The sequence below is a fragment of the Schistocerca serialis genome, chromosome 2 (genome assembly GCF_023864345.2).
Source record: "Schistocerca serialis cubense isolate TAMUIC-IGC-003099 chromosome 2, iqSchSeri2.2, whole genome shotgun sequence".
Taxonomy (NCBI): domain Eukaryota; kingdom Metazoa; phylum Arthropoda; class Insecta; order Orthoptera; family Acrididae; genus Schistocerca; species Schistocerca serialis.
In genome coordinates, this window is record NC_064639.1 from 285,874,769 (window position 1) to 285,898,372 (window position 23,604).

The window sequence follows — 23,604 nt, forward strand, 5'->3', positions numbered from 1 at the left end:
AGGTGGATGGCGGAAAGACACTCTTGGTGGAGTGGGGAGGATTTCGTGAAGGATGGATCTCATTTCAGGGCAGGATTTGAGGAAGTCGTATCCCTGCTGGAGAGCCACATTCAGAGTCTGGTCCAGTCCCAGAAAGTATCCTGTCACAAGAGGGGCACTTTTGTGGTCCTTCTGTAGGGGTTCTGGGTTTGAGGGGATGAGGAAGTGGCTCTGGTTATTTGCTTCTGTACCAGGTCGGGAGGGTAGTTGCGGGATGCGAAAGCTGTTGTCAGGTGGTTGGTGTAATAGTTCAGGGATTCTGGACTGGAGCAGATTCGTTTGCCACGAAGACCTAGGCTGTAGGGAAGGGACCGTTTGATGTGGAATGGGTGGCAGCTGTCATAATGCAGGTACTGTTGCTTGTTGGTGGGTTTGATGTGGATGGACGTGTGAAGCTGGCCTTGGACAGGTGGAGGTCAACGTCAAGGAAAGTGGCATGGGATTTGGAGTAGGACCAGGTGAATCTGATGGAACCAAAGGAGTTGAGGTTGGAGAGGAAATTCTGGAGTTCTTCTTCACTGTGAGTCCAGATCATGAAGATGTCATCAATAAATCTGTACCAAACTTTGGGTTGGCAGGCCTGGGTAACCAAGAAGGTTTCCTCTAAGCGACCCATGAATAGGTTGGCGTACGAGGGGGCCATCCTGGTACCCAAGGCTGTTCCCTTTAATTGTTGGTATGTCTGGCCTTCAAAAGTGAAGAAGTTGTGGGTCAGGATGAAGCTGGCTAAGAATCCCCCACAGAAGAACCACAAAAGTGTCCCTCTTGTGACAGGACACTTTCCGGGACTGGACCAGACTCTGAATGTGGCTCTCCAGCAGGGATACGACTTCCTCAAATCCTGCCCTGAAATGAGATCCATCCTTCACGAAATCCTCCCCACTCCACCAAGAGTGTCTTTCCGCCGTCCACCTAACCTTCGTAACCCGTTAGTTCATCCCTATGAAATCCCCAAACCACCTTCCCTACCCTCTGGCTCCTATCCTTGTAACCGCCCCCAGTGTAAAACCTGTCCCATGCACCCTCCCACCACCACCTACTCCAGTCCTGTAACCCGGAAGGTGTACACGATCAAAGGCAGAGCCACATGTGAAAGCACCCACGTCATTTACCAACTGACCTGCCTACACTGTGATGCATTCTATGTGGGAATGACCAGCAACAAACTGTCCATTCGCATGAATGGACACAGGCAGACAGTGTTTGTTGGTAATGAGGATCACCCTGTGGCTAAACAGCCTTGGTGCACGGCCAGCACATCTTGGCACAGTGTTACGCCGTCCGGGTTATCTGGATACTTCCCACCAACACCAGCCTATCCGAACTCCGGAGATGGAAACTTGCTCTTCAATATATCCTCTCTTCCCGTTACCCACCAGGCCTCAATCTCCGCTAATTTCAAGTTGCCGCCACTCATACCTCACCTGTCATTCAACAACATATTTGCCTCTGCACTTCTGCCTCGACTGACATCTCTGCCCAAACTCTTCGCCTTTAAATATGTCTGCCTGTGTCTGTATATGTGTGGATGGATGTGTGTGTGTGAGTGTGTGTGTGCGCGCGAGTGTATACCCGTCCTTTTTCCCCCCTAAGGTAAGTCTTTCCGCTCCCGGGATTGGAATGACTCCTTACCCTCTCCCTTAAAACCCACTTCCTTTGGTCTTTCCCTCTCCTTCCCTCTTTCCTGACGAAGCAACCGTTTGTTGCGAAAGGTAGAATTTTGTGTGTATGTTTGTGTTTGTTTGTGTGTCTATCAACCTGCCAGCGCTTTCGTTCGGTAAGTCACATCATCTTTGTTTTTAGATATATTTTTCCCACGTGGAATGTCTCCCTCTATTATATTAATTCCTAGTAAACTTTATCTCATTTGTCAGCACTCAGATCAAAGATGGGGGAAAATGACAATAGGTCTTTTACTGACTCCTGCTTAGTACTTTGCTCTCATGAGCTTCAAGAATGATTAAAGAATTAGATGAAAGGCAGTAAATGTATCTTCAGGGTACGTTCATCTACACACACAATTATGGAGTAATATTAACATACATTGATGCCAAGTGACAATTTATTTATACACTTTAAAAATGTGAAGATAATTTTAATTACAATTGCACAGAATTTGAAGGCCATGGATTCTAAATGGTGGAAATAGGGATTGGTAATGACACATGACTTGAAACAAAAAGGAAATTTATTTTAAGCATCTACCACTGCAGAATTTGAATACAACCACTGGAAAATTAAATAATAGCAAATAATAATAGGCAGTATTACTGTAATCCATGTACTATGCCTCCTTTATCTTTGGAACAGGAGAGAGAACATACCTAATATATTTTCATGACGCATTAAAACTGTCTGGTAAATTTCTGTTTCTCTGAACCAGCTTGCTTCTTCTGTAGTAAAGAATACTTTCACTGCCACTTTCTCTCCTCGCCATTTCGCCAGCCACACTTCTCCGTACCTGCCCTTCCCCACAGAATGTACCATCTGTATTTGCTTTGCTATAGTGCGCTGAACCTATTAAGGAAAATCAAAATATTAGAAGCTAATAAACCATAGTAATCATTTAGTACAAAAATTTGTGCCATCTGTAGACCAAGGAAGTGTCTTCTTAATGGCTTATCTTCCTTTTTACATCTTTTTATTTCTTACGCAGAACATGGGACTTGGTCACACAAATATTAAATTAACTGTTAACAACGTAGGAGAAGATAGATTGCTATTTACCGTAAAGAAGACAAGTAAAATTGTGGACAGACATGATTAAAAGACACACTCATGGAGTTTTCAGCCACAGCCTCCGTCAGTAAACACACACACACACACACACACACACACACACACACACACACACACACACGCGCGCGCGACAGCAAACTCCACACCCAAGTATCTCTCTCTACTGATGAAGGCTGTGGCCGAAAGCTACATGTGAGTGTCTTTTAATCACGCGTGTCTGCAGCTTGATTTCTTCTTCTTCTTCTTCTTCTTCTTCTTCTTCTTCTTCTTCTTCTTCTTCAGTAAGTAGCAATCTATCTATTCCTACACTGTTGATATTCCTACCTGGAGTTTCCATTGTTTGAACTTAACACTTAATCAACACAAAAAAACTCAAGTATGAGTTAATGAACTACAAACAGATTATTCTAATGATGAACTAATGCCCCTTACAGATACTACCCTCACAACATATTTATTACAAATTTGTAAGTATCGTACCTTCACTAAGTAATTTTACTGTTAGGGTAGTAAAAAGAGGACTTTTCTCTCAAACTGTTCAAATAATAAAAGTAACAGCATACTGATATGCACAAAAACGTATATTCAATACCAACCATTAACTTAAATTACATAGAAAATGTACTAATTATTTTCCATACTGTACACAACATCAATATAATGAATAATTTAGGTCTACTGCTTGGTGGCTTGCATACATTTTAGTGCATATATTTTTTTTTTTAAAAAAAAAGAAGTGTATTTCAGTTATAACTGAAGTGAAAAGTGCTTCTAGTTTGTCTAAGTTTCCCCATTTAGAACAGCTGAGAAGCAGACGTGCCCTTTTTAGAATCGGTCAGAAGTATTTCATTTCCTTTAAATAACATCCAATCAGAGAGACCACGAAGTGCTTTTCTTCTGGCAGAGAATCAGCAGATTTTTGCTGAGCAGAGGATTTTTTAATATTCGTACATTAATGTGTGAGGTTCTTTGAGTCACTTATGCCATTACTGGTGGGATTTATTATTCAGGGTGTATACGGAGAAAAAAAAAAAAAAAAAAAAAAAAAAAAAAAAAAAAAAAAAAAAAAATTTCCAGGATTTCTCGGTTAAAAATACACTTACTCCCAGGTGGAAACATAGTTTTTCCCTGTTAATTGACAGTATATTTTCTCTCGCAACTGTATAACTTCTCAATCCATTGAATGGTTATGGTTTTATACATGGGCATAGAATTTCCCGGCACTTTAGAAAGCGAAACTCAGGGGAAAAACACCTTTTGGAAAGATGTTTGATGTGCAGTAACATGTACGCTGAATATTTTCGCATTATGAAAGTATAAATTCGAATTCCACCAAACACCGCATGTTACTTTCCGAAGCACTGAAATCGAGATTGCGATGTGTATTTGTAAGCCAGTCATAGCTCATGTCACGTGATCTCACCAGCCGATGACATAGGATATTCAGAGCTTCGGACATGTGCTGCAGTCGGCCAATAGCAACATCACTGTTATGTAGCGCGAACACACGAACAGGAAAAGTGAATGGTTTAAATTAATATGTATAATGTTGCTACAAGAAAAACAAAGCTTTCACATATAATATTGGTCTCTAAGGCCAATATGCTGCAAGAGAAGCTAAGCTTTCACATATAAGGTTGGTCTTTTACGCACGTATTACATTTTAAGATATATCACACAAATGTGCCAGTAAATTTTTTTATAACAACATAAAACTGTGATCTTCTGGGCTATACATTCTTCTAAATGGCTCATCATCGAAGAGCTGATTTTTAACCGAGTCCCAGATTCCCTGTGAAGTAGGCATCGACCTGATATTATGCTTTTCAATGTGGTTTCTGGATGTAAATTTCCTTGGGTAGCAGTACTTTGTTATCTCATGTCTGTTTCTTTGTTATGGCATAATGCCATACATACTAGAAGATGAAAACGTACACTTGAAATGCACTGAACAGTTGAAACTAACAAACAGTTTGGAATTAAACCCTTTGTTTCAAATATACTGACTGCCTCAGAGGAAAAGATTAATAAAAGAAAATTTCTTCAGCAAACTGATAAAAATAACTTCATTGTTCTGCATGCCAATTAATGCTCGACTGTCAGAAATGTGGAAATAAACTAAAATCTGAAACTAATAACGTATTTTAGCTTTCCGTAATTATGTGAATGTATTTTAATTCACATGATAGCTCCCGGCCTAAGAAATCAATTTTGTTTTCATTTCACATGAGTGCAGTAGAGAAAGAAGAAACAGCAAAATCACTAAATGTAAACACGGGTCACATGGAGACTACCCACTTCCCTATTATAACCCACACTGCTCTGCATATCAGACCTGTATCTATGATATTCCTGAACCGGGGCAATAGTAGATAGTGGCATCCCTCAAGTGTTTGAGATAGGACATCAAAAATTTTTTAAAATCAAATTTTCAAAAATATGTTCATTTTGTAGTGCACATCTTTCTGAAGATGTCTGATACATAAAACATACGTGTCCGAGGAATTGTAAGACATGGTATTTGATCTTAAGTGTGTCAAAGTGCAGCGCCACACCACTTCACACAGCATTCTTCTATCGCACGTCACTGTATTTCGGTCTGTGGAATTGAAAGGTGTAAATTTTGTACTGGATGCCATCAAACTATACTCAGGACAGTGGAAATTAAAATGTCCTACGGTGCCTCTCCTGCTTCCAGTCGATCAGTTTAACATCCTGCCCCTCTTTTTTAAAATAAAATTAAAAAAAACAGAAAATTTGCACTCTTTATTCCGTATTAGCTAACAACTTGCTGCTTTGTGTGACATAAAATTAAGTATAGGACACACAAAACCAGTAAAGAGAAGACATAAACAAGACAGTGCACATTTCTTCAGTCCTAGCTCCCAGAATTTTCTCTCTAATCTTGCTACAGCTTTACACGGCGTGCTTTGCTTTCTGCGAAAGGATCTGTTACCTCATCAAAGTTCGTCAAACGTTTTGCTACATGAAAAATCGAAATGTTGTTGTCTAATGCTGAAAAAGCTGTAATTACAAATAGGCCCAAGACTGGTGTGGTTTCTCGACCTGATTACCTGTGTTTTGTCACTGTCTGCGAGATACAACAAAATTGGCCTTTATAATTCTGCAGTAATTGTAACACACACCAAATAAACGAAACTGTTTTGACAGAAATGGTCATTTTTATAACACTGCAGAATATAATTCACAAAGTACCAATATCAAATGCCTATTAGGCCTACTACAAGCAAGAAGCTTTACGTTAGGAAATAGTTTTACACTTCATTCATATGCTCCAGTTTCTCAAGCAGGAGATCGAAAAGTAGTAGTGCGAAATTTTTATATAAATTTGGTATCACCATATTCTTCCATAATTTAAGTGATGTCACCGTTTCTTCTCCTTCCTCTTTCTAACAAACAATGTTGTCATCACTAATTCTGTATCTATTCCTGCCAATGTCAATGCTTATTCGCTGGTTAACTTGACTAACTCTGCCAGAATCACCAGTTTAGTTATCCCGCGATTATTCTCTGGTTAGGCATTACTATGTGTTCGTACAACACGTTTTCTGCACTTCTTCCAGAATAGACCTTTAAGCGGCTGCTAGCCGGAGACTGTACAACTGGCCCTTGCTAGTGTAACGATCTGGCCAAAAATTTTCTGTCAAAATTTCCTTTTCTTGGATACACCGAGAAAGTAATATGTAATCTTTCTTACCTGTTATTCCTGTTAGTCGTTTATTCACACTCTGGTAGCCTGAATCTATGGATTTCGCTGGTAATCATAACAACGCTCATCATTAGCAAACCCAATCAACCTCATAATCAGACAGTGGTTGTCTTTCTTTCGTTCGGCTATACTCTGCTCAGCTCGTATAGCCCCTTTTGTCTGCAGGAAAGTTCACCTCTAGATGTGATGAGGATTCCACTGACAGAGACATCACGTACACTATGCACGCATTCACAAATCAACTTAGGATTCATTCAGGAATCAACTTGGAATGTGTTCAACAATGTTCAAAAACCAACACGGACACGTTTCGAAGTCATACGAATAATCGATAGACGAACATGTGCTGGATGGTAGGCGCTTTGTGAAACAAGGTTTTTTTCCTCAAGAACATAAACTTGCATCCCCCTCCCCCACTCCTAGATCCAGGGCTGCTGCGCAGTCTGGCAGCTTGGGTGCGCCAGTAAAATTTTTCCCGGTAGGACCTAGCTGCCCCCCCCCCTTTTTTTTTGCTGTGACTGATTACACAGCCAACAGCCACATTTCTGTAGCCAGAAGCGGGAGAAGATACTACTCAACTGTGCATGCGCATGATCCCACTTGTAACTGCTAAAACAAATCTAATGTTAACAGTTGTGATGTCATGCTCATCATAGGCAATTTGTTGTTACGAAGCCTTTAACACATTTTGCTGTTGGCAGACACTTGTATTAGCACTGTGTTTTGTTGCTGTATATGGCGCATTTCCTTTGCAATTTAAGTTTTATTTTAGTTTTTTCTCTCATTCACGTTTTATTGCTGCAGTATTATTCTGCAGTAGCAGGATACAGTAATATCCTTTGTTAGAGTATTGGTTCTTACCAGCCAAAATTACAAAAATTTAACTGAGAACAAAAACAATGAAAAATTCCTGGAATTCAAAAAAATTTCCGGGTTTTTCCCGGTTTTCACACAGATGAAAAAATTCCTGGGTTTTTCCCAGATCTCCCAGTTGTCCTAGGTCATTGACACCCTGTTATTGTATTTTGCAACTAGACACGTTATCCTCTCCAGTGTAACCTGAGCCCTTTAAGAAACATTGTAACCATACATTTGCGCATCTAAATAAGGCTGGACTTTTTCTCAATACAAGATAGATACTGGTATGTTAGCACACACGAATCATTCATTGTCAGTGGCAAAATCAAAAGTGAGGGTGGCTTTAAAATGGAAAGCTAAGTGTTTATAAATGCATTATTTTTCGCACCAGTGTTTAAGAAGGGTAGTAGGTGTAATCCATCGAACTACACACCTATATCATTGACGTCGGTTTGCAGTAGGGTTTTGGAGCATATACTGTATTCAAACATTATGAATCATATCGAAGGGAACGATCTATTGATACGTAATCAGCACGATTTCAGAAAACATCGTTCTTTTGCAACGCAGCTAGCTCTTTATTCGCACGAAGTAATGGCCACTATTGACAGGGGATCTCAAGTTGATTCCGTATTTCTAGACTTCCGGAAAGCTTTTGACACCGTTCCTCACAAGTGACTTCTAATCAAGCTGCGGGCCTATGGGGTATCGTCTCAGTTGTGCGACTGGATTCATGATTTCCTGTCAGGAAGGTCGCAGTTCGTAGTAATAGACGGCAAATCATGGAGTAAAACTGAAGTGATATCAGGTGTTCCCCAGGAAAGCGTCCTGGGACCTCTTCTCTTCCTGATCTATATAAATGACCTGGGTGATAATCTGAGCAGTTCTCTTAGGTTGTTCGCAGATGATGCTGTAATTTACCGTCTAGTAAGGTCATCCGAAGATCAGTATCAGGTGCAAAGCGATTTAGAAAAGATTGCTGTATGGTGTGGCAGGTGGCAGTTGACGCTAAATAACAGAAAGTGTGAGGCAATCCACATGAGTTCCAAAAGAAATCCGTTGGAATTCGATTACAACAATTCTCAATTGTACAATAGTACAATTCTCAAGGCTGTCAATATAACTAAGTACCTGGGTGTTAAAATTACGAACAACTTCAGTTGGAAAGACCACATAGATAATATTGTGGGGAAGGCGAGCCAAAGGTTGCGTTTCATTGGCAGGACACTTAGAAGATGCAACAAGTCCACTAAAGAGACAGCTTACACTACACTCGTTCGGCCTCTGTTAGAATATTGCTGCGCGGTGTGGGATCATTACCAGGTGGGATTGACGGAGGACATCGAAAGGGTGCAAAAAAGGGCAGCTTGTTTTGTATTATCACGTAATAGGGGAGAGAGTGTGGCAAATATGATACGCGAGTTGGGATGGATGTCATTAAAGCAAAGACGTTTCTCATCGCGGCGAGATCTATTTACGAAATTTCAGTCACCCACTTTCTCTTCTGAATGCGAAAATATTTTGTTGAGCCCAACCTACATAGGTAGGAATGATCATCAAAATAAAATAAGAGAAGTCAGAGCTCAAACAGAAAGGTTTAGGTGTTCGTTTTTCCCGCGCACTGTTGGGGAGTGGAATGGTAGAGAGAGAGTATGATTGTGGTTCGATGAACCCTCTGCCAAGCACTTAAATGTGAACTGCAGAGTAATGATGTAGATGTAGATGAAGCATATGCCATACACAATGTGAGCCAAGTGGTCCTCATTTTCAAGCATTTTAAAATACCACGGCCTACTGCACCCAGCACCTTTTATTAAAGTGGCACTGCCTAGCAGCTGGTTTTGAGACCAAAGAAACCGCTTTCTTTCCTCTCGTGAAGTGCGGCTGGAACACACTAGCAGTACGAGCATCCTCTAGTGGTTGTGGTGACAGATGTTTTCCTTCTCGAATCACTGAGGCAAGAAGTGATGTACGTAGATGTTTATGCAACAGGTTCCTATCAAGCCATTAGATGGGTGACAATGGAGTTACATACTATTCAGTGTTCTCCTGAAGAAGTGATTTGGAGTTGTTTCTCCCAGTTGTCACATGGCTTGGTGACACACAAATTGTGGAAGCACCAGCTAGTATCAGTAGTATCCTACTAGTTTTAGTTTAGTGTCTGCTTCCTCCTGCAGGCACTGACAAATTCACCTGTGAATGGTTTTGAGGCGAGTTTGGTATCGAGTACTGTCAGTTGTTTCTTGGCTGTTCAGGGTTGGAAATATTATCAACATCAAGTACTGATTCCCTACATCAGTGATTACATGATTCGATTTGCATAATGAGTTTATTGATGGGGAATGAATTCTGCATGTCATATAGGAGGAATTGACCAGCCTTCTTTGTGGTGCTGTTTACTGTGTCAAGCAACTGTAATCAAAAGTCTTAATTAAAATGAGTGCCACAAGGTGGGTGAAATGGTCACTCAGTCATGTGTGTCCCTGTTGGATTGTCTGAAGAGTGTGGTTTATGAAAGAAATGTCCAAGCGAGCATTAAGTTGGCTGGCAGTGTTTTCTTAACTTTTCTTGATCCAGTTGGCTGTGCCTAGTGCACATAGTGGTGCGTACTGGAGTTAGGTTGTTGCTATATACTGAACAGTGTCTTGTCTGAGTACTGTCATCATGTGTTTGGCATTACGTGTCAATCACTGTTATAGAGTTGAAAATTTGTTGTAAGGAACAACGTACAATAGTTGTTGGTAGTTCATCTGCTTGCTCAGTGGGTATCCTGAGATGCCAGCAGCAAAATCCTACACTAGGAGTTGTTACAGTTCTATCAGTGATAAATCAGTATTAGTGCACTGGCTACTAGCAAGGCCTTTGCTGTACACATATGTTGTACTGGCACTGTTGATCAGGCTAATGTCCGTCTAGTTATACGAGGGTCAAGTCCCCAGTATAAATCAAAAACCTAGATTAAGTTATGGCTAAAGCCGTTTAGCCTAAGTGGGTTATCACCCAATTGTTGTAAGTATGATACACAGCTATTGCCTTCGTCGTAAGTGAGGCTATCTCATTAAAACTAAGAAACATCAAATGAACACACTAGGTTAAGGATCCAGCTGGGATGTATCTCAGTGAGCATCACTATGGTGTGCCTTAATTCACAGTAACCCTTAATATTAACAGGTACAAGGTAACACATCCTTTACATGGCTAACTAACTCTACTATAGACGCGGTTTGTCATCATTAACCTGTGGTGACCACTGAATCTGTGTTTTTATCAATGCCACTAGGCGGTTGTGTTTGTGTGAAATGGTATGCACAGAATCACTGGCTTTATGATAATGACTTTAATTATGTTTTCTGCTGTAACATGTAACAACAATCTTGCCAGAATTTTATTTGTTTTAAGTTTTTATTCTGACCAGTTAATGTGAAAAGGATAGTTGATACTCACCATATAGCAAAGATGCTGAGTCAAAGACAGGCACAACAAAAAGACTGTTGGAAAAGTAAGCTTTCGGCGAACAAGGCCTTCGTAAAAAAAAAAAAAAAACCACACACACACACACACACACACACACACACACACACACACACACACACACACACACACACACACACACGCGCGCGCACACACACACACACACACACACACACAGTCTGGCTTCAGCTTCCAGAGGTGTGTGTGTGTGTGTGTGTGTGTGTGTGTGTGTGTGTGTGTGTGTGTGTGTCCATTTTCAACGTGAAGGCCTTGCTGGCCGAAAGCTCACTTACCATCAGTCTTATTCATGACTATCTATGACTCAGTACCTCCACTAGTGAGTAGCATCTATCCTTTTCATAACATTGTTACATACCAACCTGGAGTTTCCATTGTTTGATTTTGCCTGATCAGTTGCATTTCTCATGCAATATTTAAATTGTTGGCTAATTGTATGTCATATATGGTGCATTTTAAATATCAATATTATCAGCCAACTGTGTACTGATCAGATTGACAGAAAGGTGGAATGTCCCATAAGTCACCATAGTTATTCAGATTTCTGTTTCATAATAAAATTGCTTGCGTCTTCCATTTCTCTTCCACCCTCAACAATTCCAAGGTCTACACAATGACTTACCGACAGTCAAGCTGGATCAATTTCTGGTGTACAGCATTGGTTTCACTATGGAGACACTGGATTGTTGAACCTCTCACCTGATTCCGAACACCAACCCGTTGTAAGGTTGTAAAATTTGAAACTGAAGGATCAATAGAACAGATTGTTTCAGCCCGACTAGCTCTCAAGTTAAAATAACTAAGTGTTACACTCCCCAACAACGTTGCCCTTTTACAAATGTTTGAACAATTATCCCAGTATCCTTTAAGAATATTATTGCTTTCCTATGTAAGTCTGCTTAGCTGTTAAGAACACTTACCAGCAAAGGAAGACCAGATCCCGAACCAGAGCTCTGGTCTATTAGCTCCTGTAGTGTACCACTATTTGTTAGATATGGATCACAACTGTGTTCCATATAAAGCCGTCTATCTTCACGCTTTTTGTACCTAGAGACAAAGAAACTTATGAGTTAGTCTACATCCTTCATTTATCCACACAAAGTCAGAAGTCCAAGAGAAGTAGTAGTAGAAGTAGAAGTAGAAGTAGTAGTAGTAGTAGTAATAATAATAATAATAATAATAATACTCCAGAGTTCTCACGACAAACACAATCTATACTTTAAACAAGTTGTCGTTACTGGTGCACAACTCTTGTGAGCACACACAACTTTAATTGATAATGAATCATTTCTCACACAAAAGAACGGAAATGAATCAATATATTTCAATAGAGCTCATGCTAAGGGTGTTATTTTATACCCTTTAGCAAAATATATTCTTTAAAACTGGTGCAACATAACTATTTGCGGGTACTAGTAGCGATCAAACTCGTTCGTCGAATTCTCCATTTGCTACCCACATAGGTTTGTCGAAAAAGTGCACATACGTACACACCAAGTTTGTCAAATTTAACCTCACATTTGAAGCTGCTGTCATCATGTTGCAAAGCATTATGACTCTAGTGGGAATGGCTACAATGCAGGCAAAGCATTTCTTGCTTTGACTTTAGCACTGTGTACAATGAAGAAAAAGAAAACAAGATGTTGGCCTGGGTTATCATTGAAATTAAAAAGATTAATAAATGCATGAAAATCTGCTGAAGGAAATATTAAACTCAGAACCTGACGATTACATAAACTTTCTCCAGACAGACAGTCAAACTTCTAATAACTTGTTAGAGTAACTTCACACACACACACACACACACACACACACACACACACACTGATGAACACACTGTTATGTGACAATCTATTCTTTTCTACTCAGTCCTCTAATCAAATTTTATTAAAATACACAATGTGGAAATATATCCACTGCCCATGAAAAAAAGATAGCTCTGCTTTTTTAATTTTATCTCATGTGATGTGTATGCAATACTGATTTTCTTCAATGCCTTCATGTGTAATATATGGCTGGGGAAGATGAAACAGCTCTATCATTTTGGTTATTGTCAGTGCTCTTATTTCTATCCTTTAGCGCACTTTCCATAATTGTAGAAACTCTCAAGACAATGAGATGAACTCTTTCTTGCTAAATCTTAGCAGTAAAATATTATGAACAACGTCTGCCATCTTGTCAAATGTACCATCAATCAAAATTCCTCTCAAACATGTCAAACAGTCTACGTTTGACAAACCTATCTAACAAAGCCACACACTGCCGTATAATTTGACAAACTAGAAAAACTGAAAAACTGTTTGAGCGTTTATGGAAACGCTAAGAAATTTGTATTTTTACCTACATTCTAAATTTACAAATTAAGATGTGTAAGTTGATATAATTTCTGACCTAGCAGTACTAATGTCAAAATAAGGATTTTATCTTTGTGTGTCAGGTGTATCATGTAAGTGGATATAAAATTCCTATGTATACCACAATGGCACACACATTTCAGTCTGGAAGTGGTAAAGTTCATTAACTTGAGACCAACAAGAAGTATCAATAGGAGTATTCCTGCATATTCAAGTATTTTGAGAGTTTTTAAGTCTGTCAGTGAATGGAACAATTTCCAGTACGGTACTTTCAAAAGCAGTTATGAAGTCTTTGTTTGGTGTGAGAATGCAATGAAGTATAAATACTCTCTCCATTTACAGCAGAAATATTAGTCTGATTGGCAGTAAAAATTGCAGGTGTTGTACCAAAGGTTAAAGTTCCGACTTTCTTAAGGGCAATGTCATTAATTCAAAATAACACGCTCATTTGGAGAGAAACAGAAAAAGACATTGGCTCTAGTCTTGAAGCTAAATTTGATTCATAATTGGCGGCAATAGCTGCAAATAAAGGATGGTGACAAAAAAAATTGTCATAACCATTACAATATGTACTAACTTATGCAACCACTGTTACTGAAATTTCAAAGTCATATTATCAAAACAGCATATAATACAGGTTAAGCTAAGACATGCTAAACTGTTCACAAGCTTGCTGTGCAGCAAGCACATGGGCTGAACTTCTGTTTGTCTCAGCTCTGGTGGGTCCTCCTTGGAAGTATTCGGTACAGCATGACATTTCATTTAGGGTTGTTTGCACAAAGAGAGGCAGTCTAGTGATCATCGTTACAAACATTTAAAAATGAATGGAAATGACACAAGAGAAGGATGAGAATTCTCGATATGTATTATGCAGTCATATAGTCAACATGTACCACAAATTTGATAGGGAACAACATTAAAACAACATGAATGAAGAACTTAAAGATATCACTGACAATGAAAGAGCAAGAAAAGATAATGATCGACAGACAGGGATTTGATTTTCTGTGCATTAAAAAGCACTTTGAGCTAATTTGCAGGCATGAAGCACATGATGAAATTGGTGGAATGAATATTAAATTTTCTGAAGTCTCACAAAATATTACACTGCCAGTTGCAACAGTTTTCGATGGAACTGAAAAAAAGAGCATGGAGACACTATACTGTACAGCAAAGTACATTGGGCAACTCAAGGGACATGCCAGGAACGATTTTTCCATTTAAAACTCTCTATCGTTGATTTTCTGAAGGAAAAAGGAGACCAGGAATGAAAATTACAACATCCAGAAGGGACTGCAGTTCTCGCATTTTAAATGGACTTTACTGTATACTACCCACATTAAGATATCACAAGGTGAGAACAACTTATTTCTGATCTGATGGGGATGAGTTTAAACAAAAATTGCATTGTGGAAGGGACAAATTCTGATGAAAAACACTGTCCACTCCCCTAAGCTCACTGACATTAAAATAATAATAATAATAATAATAATGCAATTTCTGAAGAGTTTATTGTGGCCTTTAAAGAATTACAAGGACAAATTTCTAAACATTTTGAGGACACTGCCAATCTTTTCTGAGCTGTTTTCGAGACTGCTTGACATTGCAGTTGAAAGTGCCCCTGTGCATGTGCAGGTAGAACTGATTGAGCTGTAATGTAATTCCCATTTAAAAGAAATTCTTTTATGGTAAAACTGTCCAAGTTATCAAAGCTGTTTTCCTTCGGAAGAGTTTCCACATACCCATAATGAGGCCGCAAATGTAATTAAATATTTCAAGTAACTTATGGTTTTGAAGGCTTCTTTCAATTACGGAACTCGGTAAGCCATGATTACTCAGGAACCCAAGTGTGAAAATCTGTGAAACTGTCTTTATCTATCTGAATGCCAACAGTTTGTGGCAGATAACCGTTATATTATGCCTCCAAAGTACCAGAAATAATTAAATTTTACTGAAAATTTCTTTTATTTGTGATCTCTGTTGTTGACAAATATGAAATCTAGTAGTGTGCAATGTGACTGCGTTGCCATCTAAACAGGGCACATTTCCAGTTTCCCCCTCTTCCCCTCCTTGTGCTCAGATAGCATGCCGTGGTGGTGGTGGTGGTGGTGTGCAGCCAGGTGAGAGAGCTATGCCATCCCCGATACAAAAAATACAGAATTAAAATTGCTAAAAATTAATTGTTTTAAAATACAGTAAGACTGCAGTGGTCCAGCATCTGTAACCTACAGGCCTGACAGTCTGGCAGGCATCAGAAATTTTCCCAGATTTTTAGTCTGGCACTGTTGGCAGTACAGATGAGCAGTTGATGCCTTTGAGAAATATTTGAACTGTTCAGCATGGTACTTTGTCAGTAACAATTTTCTGCCTTAATGAGCAATTATATTTTTGCCAATATAAAGCCAGTTCCGCTGTTAGCTTTGTGCTACAGTCGAGTCGATGTAAGAGTATCTCCGACAGCTAATAGTGCTGTTGCTAGTTTTCAGTGGCTACATTGAAATGGCTGCAGGTGAGAACAATAGCCTCTACAGAGCCATGACAATATGGAGGAATTACCATAGAGATGTTTACAAGTCTGTGTTATATGATGGGTTGAGGTCGACACCCAAAGGTGCTGTGCCAAGCCCACTCCAACCACCAGTGATTAACTATGCCGTGTGTACTAAAGGATCAATTATTTTTCATTCATTAGAGCTAAAGTTACGATCCAAGAAATCCAAGAAACAAGTTAGCACTTCCGCAGTGTTTCAGAGGGCTCAGAAGAAAACAATCAGTGACAGATATGACTCAGACATATTCCATATACCTGTGCATTCCAAAGACAGCGATTCTAATTACATTGCACCATTTAATTGTCAATATTTTGAGTAACTACTGCTTGTTCCTTACAAATCAATGGTGCTGATTTTATTTTGTAACTAGTGCACAAAATTTGTCAGAAACTGAGACTATACAAAATTTGTCAGAAACTGAGATCTATGGTCTCTTGTCGGTGTAAAAAAAAAAAAAAAAAAAAGGATCTTCCAAATCAAAGCAATCAAAAGATATGGCTGACCTAGACTTGTGAAATTTGGCAAAAAGAAGCAAGGGTTTGCAATATGAGTAAAGGAAAAAAGCAGAAAATTCTTAATTATAATGACACTGTGCAGTCACATTAATGTGATCACCTGTCAGAATCCTAAATATCCACCTTTTGCAGCACGAAGCACTGCGAGAGATGCAGGAAGAGTGTCAATGAATGAGGTTCTGGAATGAACTGATGGGGAATGTGGAGCCATACCAACTCTAGTACCATGGCAAACTTCTCAGCTGAGGACACATGGCACGAACAGCCTGATCGAGGTCGTCCCACAGATTCTTCATTGGGTTTAAGTCTGGGGAACATGGTGGCCAGAGGAGTACAGTAAACTCAACCTGGTGCTTTTAAAACAATGCTCACACTCTGCAAGCTATGTTACACATTGCGTTGTCCAGCTAGTAGATGCCACTGTACTGAGGAATAACAAACCAAATGTAGGTATGGAAGTGGTCTGCAAAAATAGATGCATAGATGCATACTTGTGTTGATCCAGTTGTGCCTTCCAGAATACCACGAAAACATTCTTCAGAGCAAATGCCCCCCTCCCCCCCTCCTCCTCCTCCTCCTCCAGCCTGGACCCTTCTGGCAATTGTTGCAGGGTGTTTGCTTTCAGGCATTTTATGTCATATACACCATAGGCCATCTGTCAGATTGAGCATAGAACGTGATCAGCCTGAAAAGGCCACCTGGTGCCACTCAGTGGATGTCCAGTAGTGACATTGGCATGCATATTCCAGCCTTCGTCAATGATGAACAGCAGTCAGCATGGGTACATGAACCAGTCGTCAGCTGTGGAGAATCATATGCAGCAACATTCGCTGAGCAGTCCTGAAGAGATGCCCCTTGGTTCATCTGGGTGGTCAGCTGTTCAACAGTTTAAGGACTATTCACCCACATCCATCACCACCGCTGCTGTTCATCTATTATTTATGGCTGTGGTGCATGACATTTGCTTCAATGCTTGTTGTAGAGAGCACCATTTTGTCATACACAGTACACTTTAATCATGGCAGCACACCGACAGTTTAAAAACTAAGCTGTTTCAAAAAGGCTTGGCCCGAAACCAATGATCATGTCCTTTTGGGCATCAGATAAATTGCTCCTATTGTATATTATGACAATGACTGCACTGCACTGCACCCCCCCCCCCTCCCCCGCCCCCTGCCCCTCCACCTGACATGCTTTATATCCAGTGGCAATGCTTCCATTTTCAGTCTTTGAGTGGTTATTGCATGTTGACATCAACCACAGGCAGTGGTCACATTAATGTGACTGGGCCGTTTATATCACATGAAAAACATATCTCTTTTGTCATTTGTTATCTGATTTCAAACTTACAATTAAAACATTTTCCAAAGACTTTGAATTCCCTGGACCAATATCTTATCAGTATCAATGTAGATAACAGGCAAAAATTGTCAAGGTTCTCATTTCGCTGAATTGACATACTGTCTACATATATGAGCCATTTCAAAAGCGCTGCACACTGTGCACGTGTGACCATTATGGTGATGTCATCAAGTAGAAATTCTTGTCAGTTGTGAGTGAGACTTTAGGTGTGACAGTCATAAAAGTGTGTGTGCTGGTTTGTGTCACTGTGTGGTCAGTAAATCAGTTTTAAAGTGGAAGCTGAATCTGAGTTAGACTGGATTACATGTTAAGAGAATCCCTACATCAAAATCAAATTGCTACATGGAAAGAATCCAAGAAACTTCCAATGCATTGACAGAAGTGTTTCGGAACAGTGTGAAGGATTTTAGTACACACAATATCACAGTGGCCTACTTGTTTCTGTGAAGGTTGGGTTAGCACTGAGGACAACCCAAGAAGTGGAAGACCATCAACTGCAATAGACTACACCTTTCAGGTTATTGTCAATGAGATTTTGAGAGAGGATTGACAAAAACGTGAGCAAATTGCATATGAAACCAGAATATCTGTCACTTCAGTTTACAGAATAATAACAGAAAAGTTAAAGATGAGGAAAGATGCTGCCAGATGGGTTCCACATGAGCTGAGTACAGAGGAGAAAGCAGATCACAAAAGAATTGCAGAAGGACAGCTTCAACATTACTGAAAAAAAGAACAGTTTCTGTAAAGGAGTGTTGCATTCCATGAACCCTGCATACAAGATTTTGAGTCAGAACTGAAGTCTCAGTCATCACAATGGAAAAGTTCCAATTCTCCACGCCTGAAAAAATTCTGCTGCCAACAGCCAATGGTGAAACTGATGATGATATTTGCGTATGACATGAATGGGGTCACAGCTAGAAATAATGTGTTCCAGGCAACATGTGTAACAAGCATGTTTCTGCAAAATGTTTTGTACCTGAAAATTCATCAAAGAAGGCCTCATGGCTCTGAGCACTATGGGACTTAACATCTATGGTCATCAGTCCCCCAGAACTTAGAACTACTTAAACCTAACTAACCTAAGGACATCACACAACACCCAGTCATCACGAGGCAGAGAAAATCCCTGTCCCCACTGGGAATCGAACCCGGGAACCCAGGAAGGCTTCATGCTTGCAGCTGGTGTTCTCATTTTGCATGATAATGCAAGACTGCATACTGCCCTACGAGCAAGAGAAACATTTGACAAATATGGATGGGGAAATACTTCCCCATCCAACACACAGTCCTGATATGATCTCGCCAGACTCTGAACTGTTTTCCTAATTGAAATAACAACTCCATGGAAAACATTTTGATAGTGCCCTGTCTGGAAAACAAATTCTCAAAACAATGGGAAGCTGTCATATGCAACGAGATTCTATTGAAGGCCTGGGAAGGTATTCTGTAAAATAATTATTTTCTTCAATTGTACCTTACAATGTGCTGAACTTTTGAAATGAACCTCTTATATAGTTAAGTTTGTAAAAACCCTGTGAGTGCAAGTCCTACTCGTAGATGGCCAATTTTTTTATACTGTAATCTCCCCTCTTGTGTTTAATAAATAACATTACTTGTTTTTGTCTGTTAAAACTACAGGTTTTTCTAATAACCCTTTTTTTAAACTAAGTATTTAAAAATGGCCTTGGTAACCCATAATATTTGATAATGCAGCACAGAGGCACGAGTCTGCTGGATTATCAAGGTCCTACTGTATTGACTGGAAACAAAAGGCTATACAGCTTTTTCATTATCATATTAGGAATCAGCCTGGTGACCACTGGACCATGTTACCGGAAGAAAGTGCCTTCACAAGCAGAATTCAAATAAAATAGCAGCAAAATACATAACAAATCCTAAAACTAAAACAGTGAACAACTATCAAGACAGAGAGAAAATAATTAAGTGACAAGTGTTTGTAATCTCTATTTATTTGGTTCTCAGACCAGCTAGTGGTAACTGACCTACCTCAGATACACACATGCGATGATTACTAGAAAAATTATGAGGCAGATTGTTATTGACACAATGAGAGCAATATAAGGTATGCTCTCATCATATCCAAATCCTGGTTTTGGTGTTGTAACTCTGTTTTCTATTTTTGGTTCAAGATTCTTGTTGCAGTAATCCGTATCATTACAACACAAGATTGATCTTGCTATTTTATGTGGGACCAGATTCCCTTTACACTGCAAAGAACAGGAAAGTACCATATTTATTAAAAACATTATTGTTACACAGTTACTAAAGTATGTATCTTAGAAGTTAATTTACAATGCAATAGATAGCATGAGATAGAGATAGAGAGAGAGAGAGAGAGAGAGAGAGAGAGAGAGAGACTGACTGTGACAGCTCATTACAGGAACTTCCTTACATCCATTACTCTACATGAATGCAAAGGACAATTTACCCACCTCTCAGTTTGCTTCTTCCTTCCCATTTACTTGTTCTTTCATTGATAATAGACAACCATTTACCATAAGAATACTTGAAAATAACAGCCTTATCAACCGCTGAATATGGTACCCCAGGAAGACTTTACAGCTCATATGTACAAATAATAGATGTCCGACTAAATAACACAAGAAGAATGATTGCTGATATTCTCAAATCAACACCTACAGAATGGCTGCCAGTACTACGCCCCCTCCCCTCCTCTTTCCGGCCCCAACTATGATGCATTAAGGTTCTCAGGAACCAGTACAAAATGATCATGGATAACAAAAATCTATTAATCCATCAAGATCTCCATGACACAACCATAACTGAGTCCACTATAGGTGACCACTAGCAATAACAGCAAGGCTCACTGTGGAAGCCGAGTTCAACTTTACTAAAGCATGGACTCAAGAAGTGACTGGACTAATAATAATAATAATAATAATAATAATAATAATAATAATAATTTGCTGTATATCGCCCACATCCCCTTGCCTTGCCACAGAAAACATGGTCAATACTAAGCAGAATTAGAACGCAACACAGCAGCTACAGATCATCAGATACATCACAGAAGAATGCCTCACAAGATCATACAAAGGCAGATCAGAAGACTTCCTGCTGGCGACTCCAAGGTCTATAGATTACAGAAATCCTCTACAAGTTTTTTTTATGAGGTTTTATATTCTAAATATTATGCTCTGCTCTATGTATTTTTTTCAGCATGTCAAAAAGCCATAGCTAAGTAATAAATAAAATGTTTGCACACAAGATGAACGAGCATTTCTAATAACACGAAAGGTTTCATGCCATTACATCAGTACGCACGTGACCTACAGGATATCTATGGTATATTTTCTGTTTCTGTAGAGACAATAACACTAAAGCAAGGTAAATTGGCAAAACCACGTAGATAATTACCTGCATCAGAACTCCCTCTGGTGCTAAGCAGCCATAAGTATGAATAAGTTCCCAAGTTCCATCCTTCATGGGGGCTTCTTCAATTGCTGCAAAACATTGTCCTCCAGGATAGCCAATGCATGTACCATTTGCATTATCTGGGCAGTCTCCATCACAGTAACACAGAACACCATTTACTGGAAATAAAAAGATAGTAAATACTAATTCTCACTTAATAATGACATATCAATCAGGTTATCATACACATTTTTAATGGAAGGAACCTAGTATTTATAGAAGATATGAAATGGAACTGGTTGAAGAATAATCACCTCTGTGGAGTGTTACTGGCTGCAGCATAATTCCTTTACAAGGAAAAGAACAGGATGACAGATTTAAATATTTGTTTGTAAAACAGTTAGGAAAAAATAAACTGAAGTCCTAGCTTTTTTTTCTACCAGTAAATTTTACACCGAAAACTAAATATCTGAACATTCATTATAGCCAAGCAGTCATTTACAAAAGCACTACAAGTTAATGTATATGTTTCAGTACAATGTTATTCAAGCTTCTCATCCTGTCAACCAGACAACTTTGCAGTTCCTACACAGCAGGCCGCATGGTGGGGAACAATTCCTCCATCTAATCTGAAGCCACATGTTTGATTGGCTAATAGCAGGGTCATCATCTTGTTAAAGTTCAGACATACTAATTTATTCACAGTGCTCCTCCATTACAGTCCCGGACACACACACTCATAAATACACCACAGAACACTGCTTTCACTCTTTCAGAGATTCAGATGTGACTTGTGACACAATGACCTGTTGGAGAACATATAGATGACAGAAAAAGTAATGTCTTTAGCTGATGCCTGGGATTTCAAACATCATCCATGCAATATTATGTGCTTAACAGTTTTTGTAAACATGCAGCTCAGAATACATATGTAGCAATTTAGAAAAGAGTTTATTTATTCGGCAGAAGAGAAAGACTAGCTACATCACCACCTGACTGCAATAGAATTTGCTGACAACATTTCATATCGTCACGTAGTTTGTTACCAGGTTATTTCTCATACTAAAATTGAAGACTTGTTTGACACTTCCAAATTAAATTCAAATCTGGCAAGTAATATTACATGGCACATGTCTGAGCATTAATATGACTTTACAATTTGTACATTATTTTTAAAAAATGAACAATTCTTTTTATTTAACGGGCATCAGAAGTGCACCAAAAACTAATTCTGCACTACAATTTAAACATTATCCAAATTAATTTTAAATAAATCTGCAATCAAAATTACCACTTAGATCTTGTAATTCAGAGCTAATTCAGAATGAAGACAAAACAGAAATGTGTGTCACTTGACACAGAGATCTGTCAGCTGTCTTTGACAGTGAAACCATTTGAACATTGAGAGAGAAAACACACCAGCGAAGAAAAATAGCTACTGCAGCAATATAACTGCCAAAATGTAAGAAAGACAATTTACAACTGCATGAACTGCTAGTCAGCCTTTTTATATTTCAAGTGTCATTAACAAACCATGACAAAAGCTCTCAGTTTGATATATTATGAAATCCTCATCCATCATGTAAATGCACATTCTGACTACAATTTCACTTGTTTTGCATTCTATGGTTTACATTCCGGAGTGAGCAAACTCAACATTTATCCACTGTAGTCATCATAAACTTACTTTATTTCAGTATATATTCATCTTCTGATCCATTTGCACCATATTAAATACAGCTCACTGTACAGTAGGCATTAAAGGCAGGGAAAAAATTTTTTTCATTTAAAATTCCATTTACTAAAATGTTTCTGCATTACTTATACTCTTGCTCCTAGAGTAGCACACTTCACAGTAGCTGTTTACTTTTACAGCCACTATATGATTCTTTCATCACTGAAGATATTTTATAATTCTTCATGCAAAATGTCATGTGAATGGCAGAAAACAAATTTTGGTTTTTCTTTTGGTCAGTCTACAACCCAGCGGCCGGTCTATTTCATAAAAAAAAAAAAAAAAAGAAAAAGAAAAAAAAACAATATAAGATGGATGAAAATCTGAGAAGGAAGGTGAATGTAGCTAGTAGCTTTGTGCCAGCACAGGGAAGACATATAGTGGCAGTTAAACACCCATAGCATACAAGAAATAACCCTAATAACCTGTTTCCCATTCATTTAATTCCCCTACACGCCAGATAGTTGCTAAGCAGATGAAAATTAATTCCAGAGGCACTGGATAGTTATGTAAATGCATAAAGTGCTGGCCATAAGGAAAGAGTAAAATAAAGAGACAGTATACAAAAAGTGTGAAAGAAATATACTGCATTTTTATCAAAACTGCAATACTATAAAGGAAACGTGTAAATATTAAAGACAGAAGAGGACATTCAACATAGACTAATGCATGTAAATGTTCAGACTTACAGAACAATATGGTATCTGCAATTCAAGATCAGCCCCCTGAACAGGTGAGTTACACAAAATGCATGCAAATGTTTTTAAGAGAAATGAATATGCTGAAGCAACCACCAGTGTTACACACTACCTAAAATGTGCACTGTTCACAG

The 23,604-nt window shown here is 38.9% G+C and overlaps 1 protein-coding gene across 1 annotated transcript in view; it reads right to left on the minus strand.

Moving 5' to 3' along the window:
* The window catches only part of LOC126457052 (bone morphogenetic protein receptor type-1B), a 181,189-nt gene that overhangs the window by 26,809 nt on the left and 130,776 nt on the right, over positions 1–23,604 (minus strand). The window contains exons 2-5 of the mRNA XM_050093041.1: positions 21,041–21,216; positions 19,649–19,869; positions 11,776–11,902; positions 2,364–2,556 (exon numbers count right to left, since the gene is read on the minus strand). Of these exons, the coding sequence (XP_049948998.1) occupies positions 2,364–2,556; positions 11,776–11,902; positions 19,649–19,869; positions 21,041–21,216 (717 nt within the window). The remainder of the gene's footprint in view (positions 1–2,363; positions 2,557–11,775; positions 11,903–19,648; positions 19,870–21,040; positions 21,217–23,604) is intronic.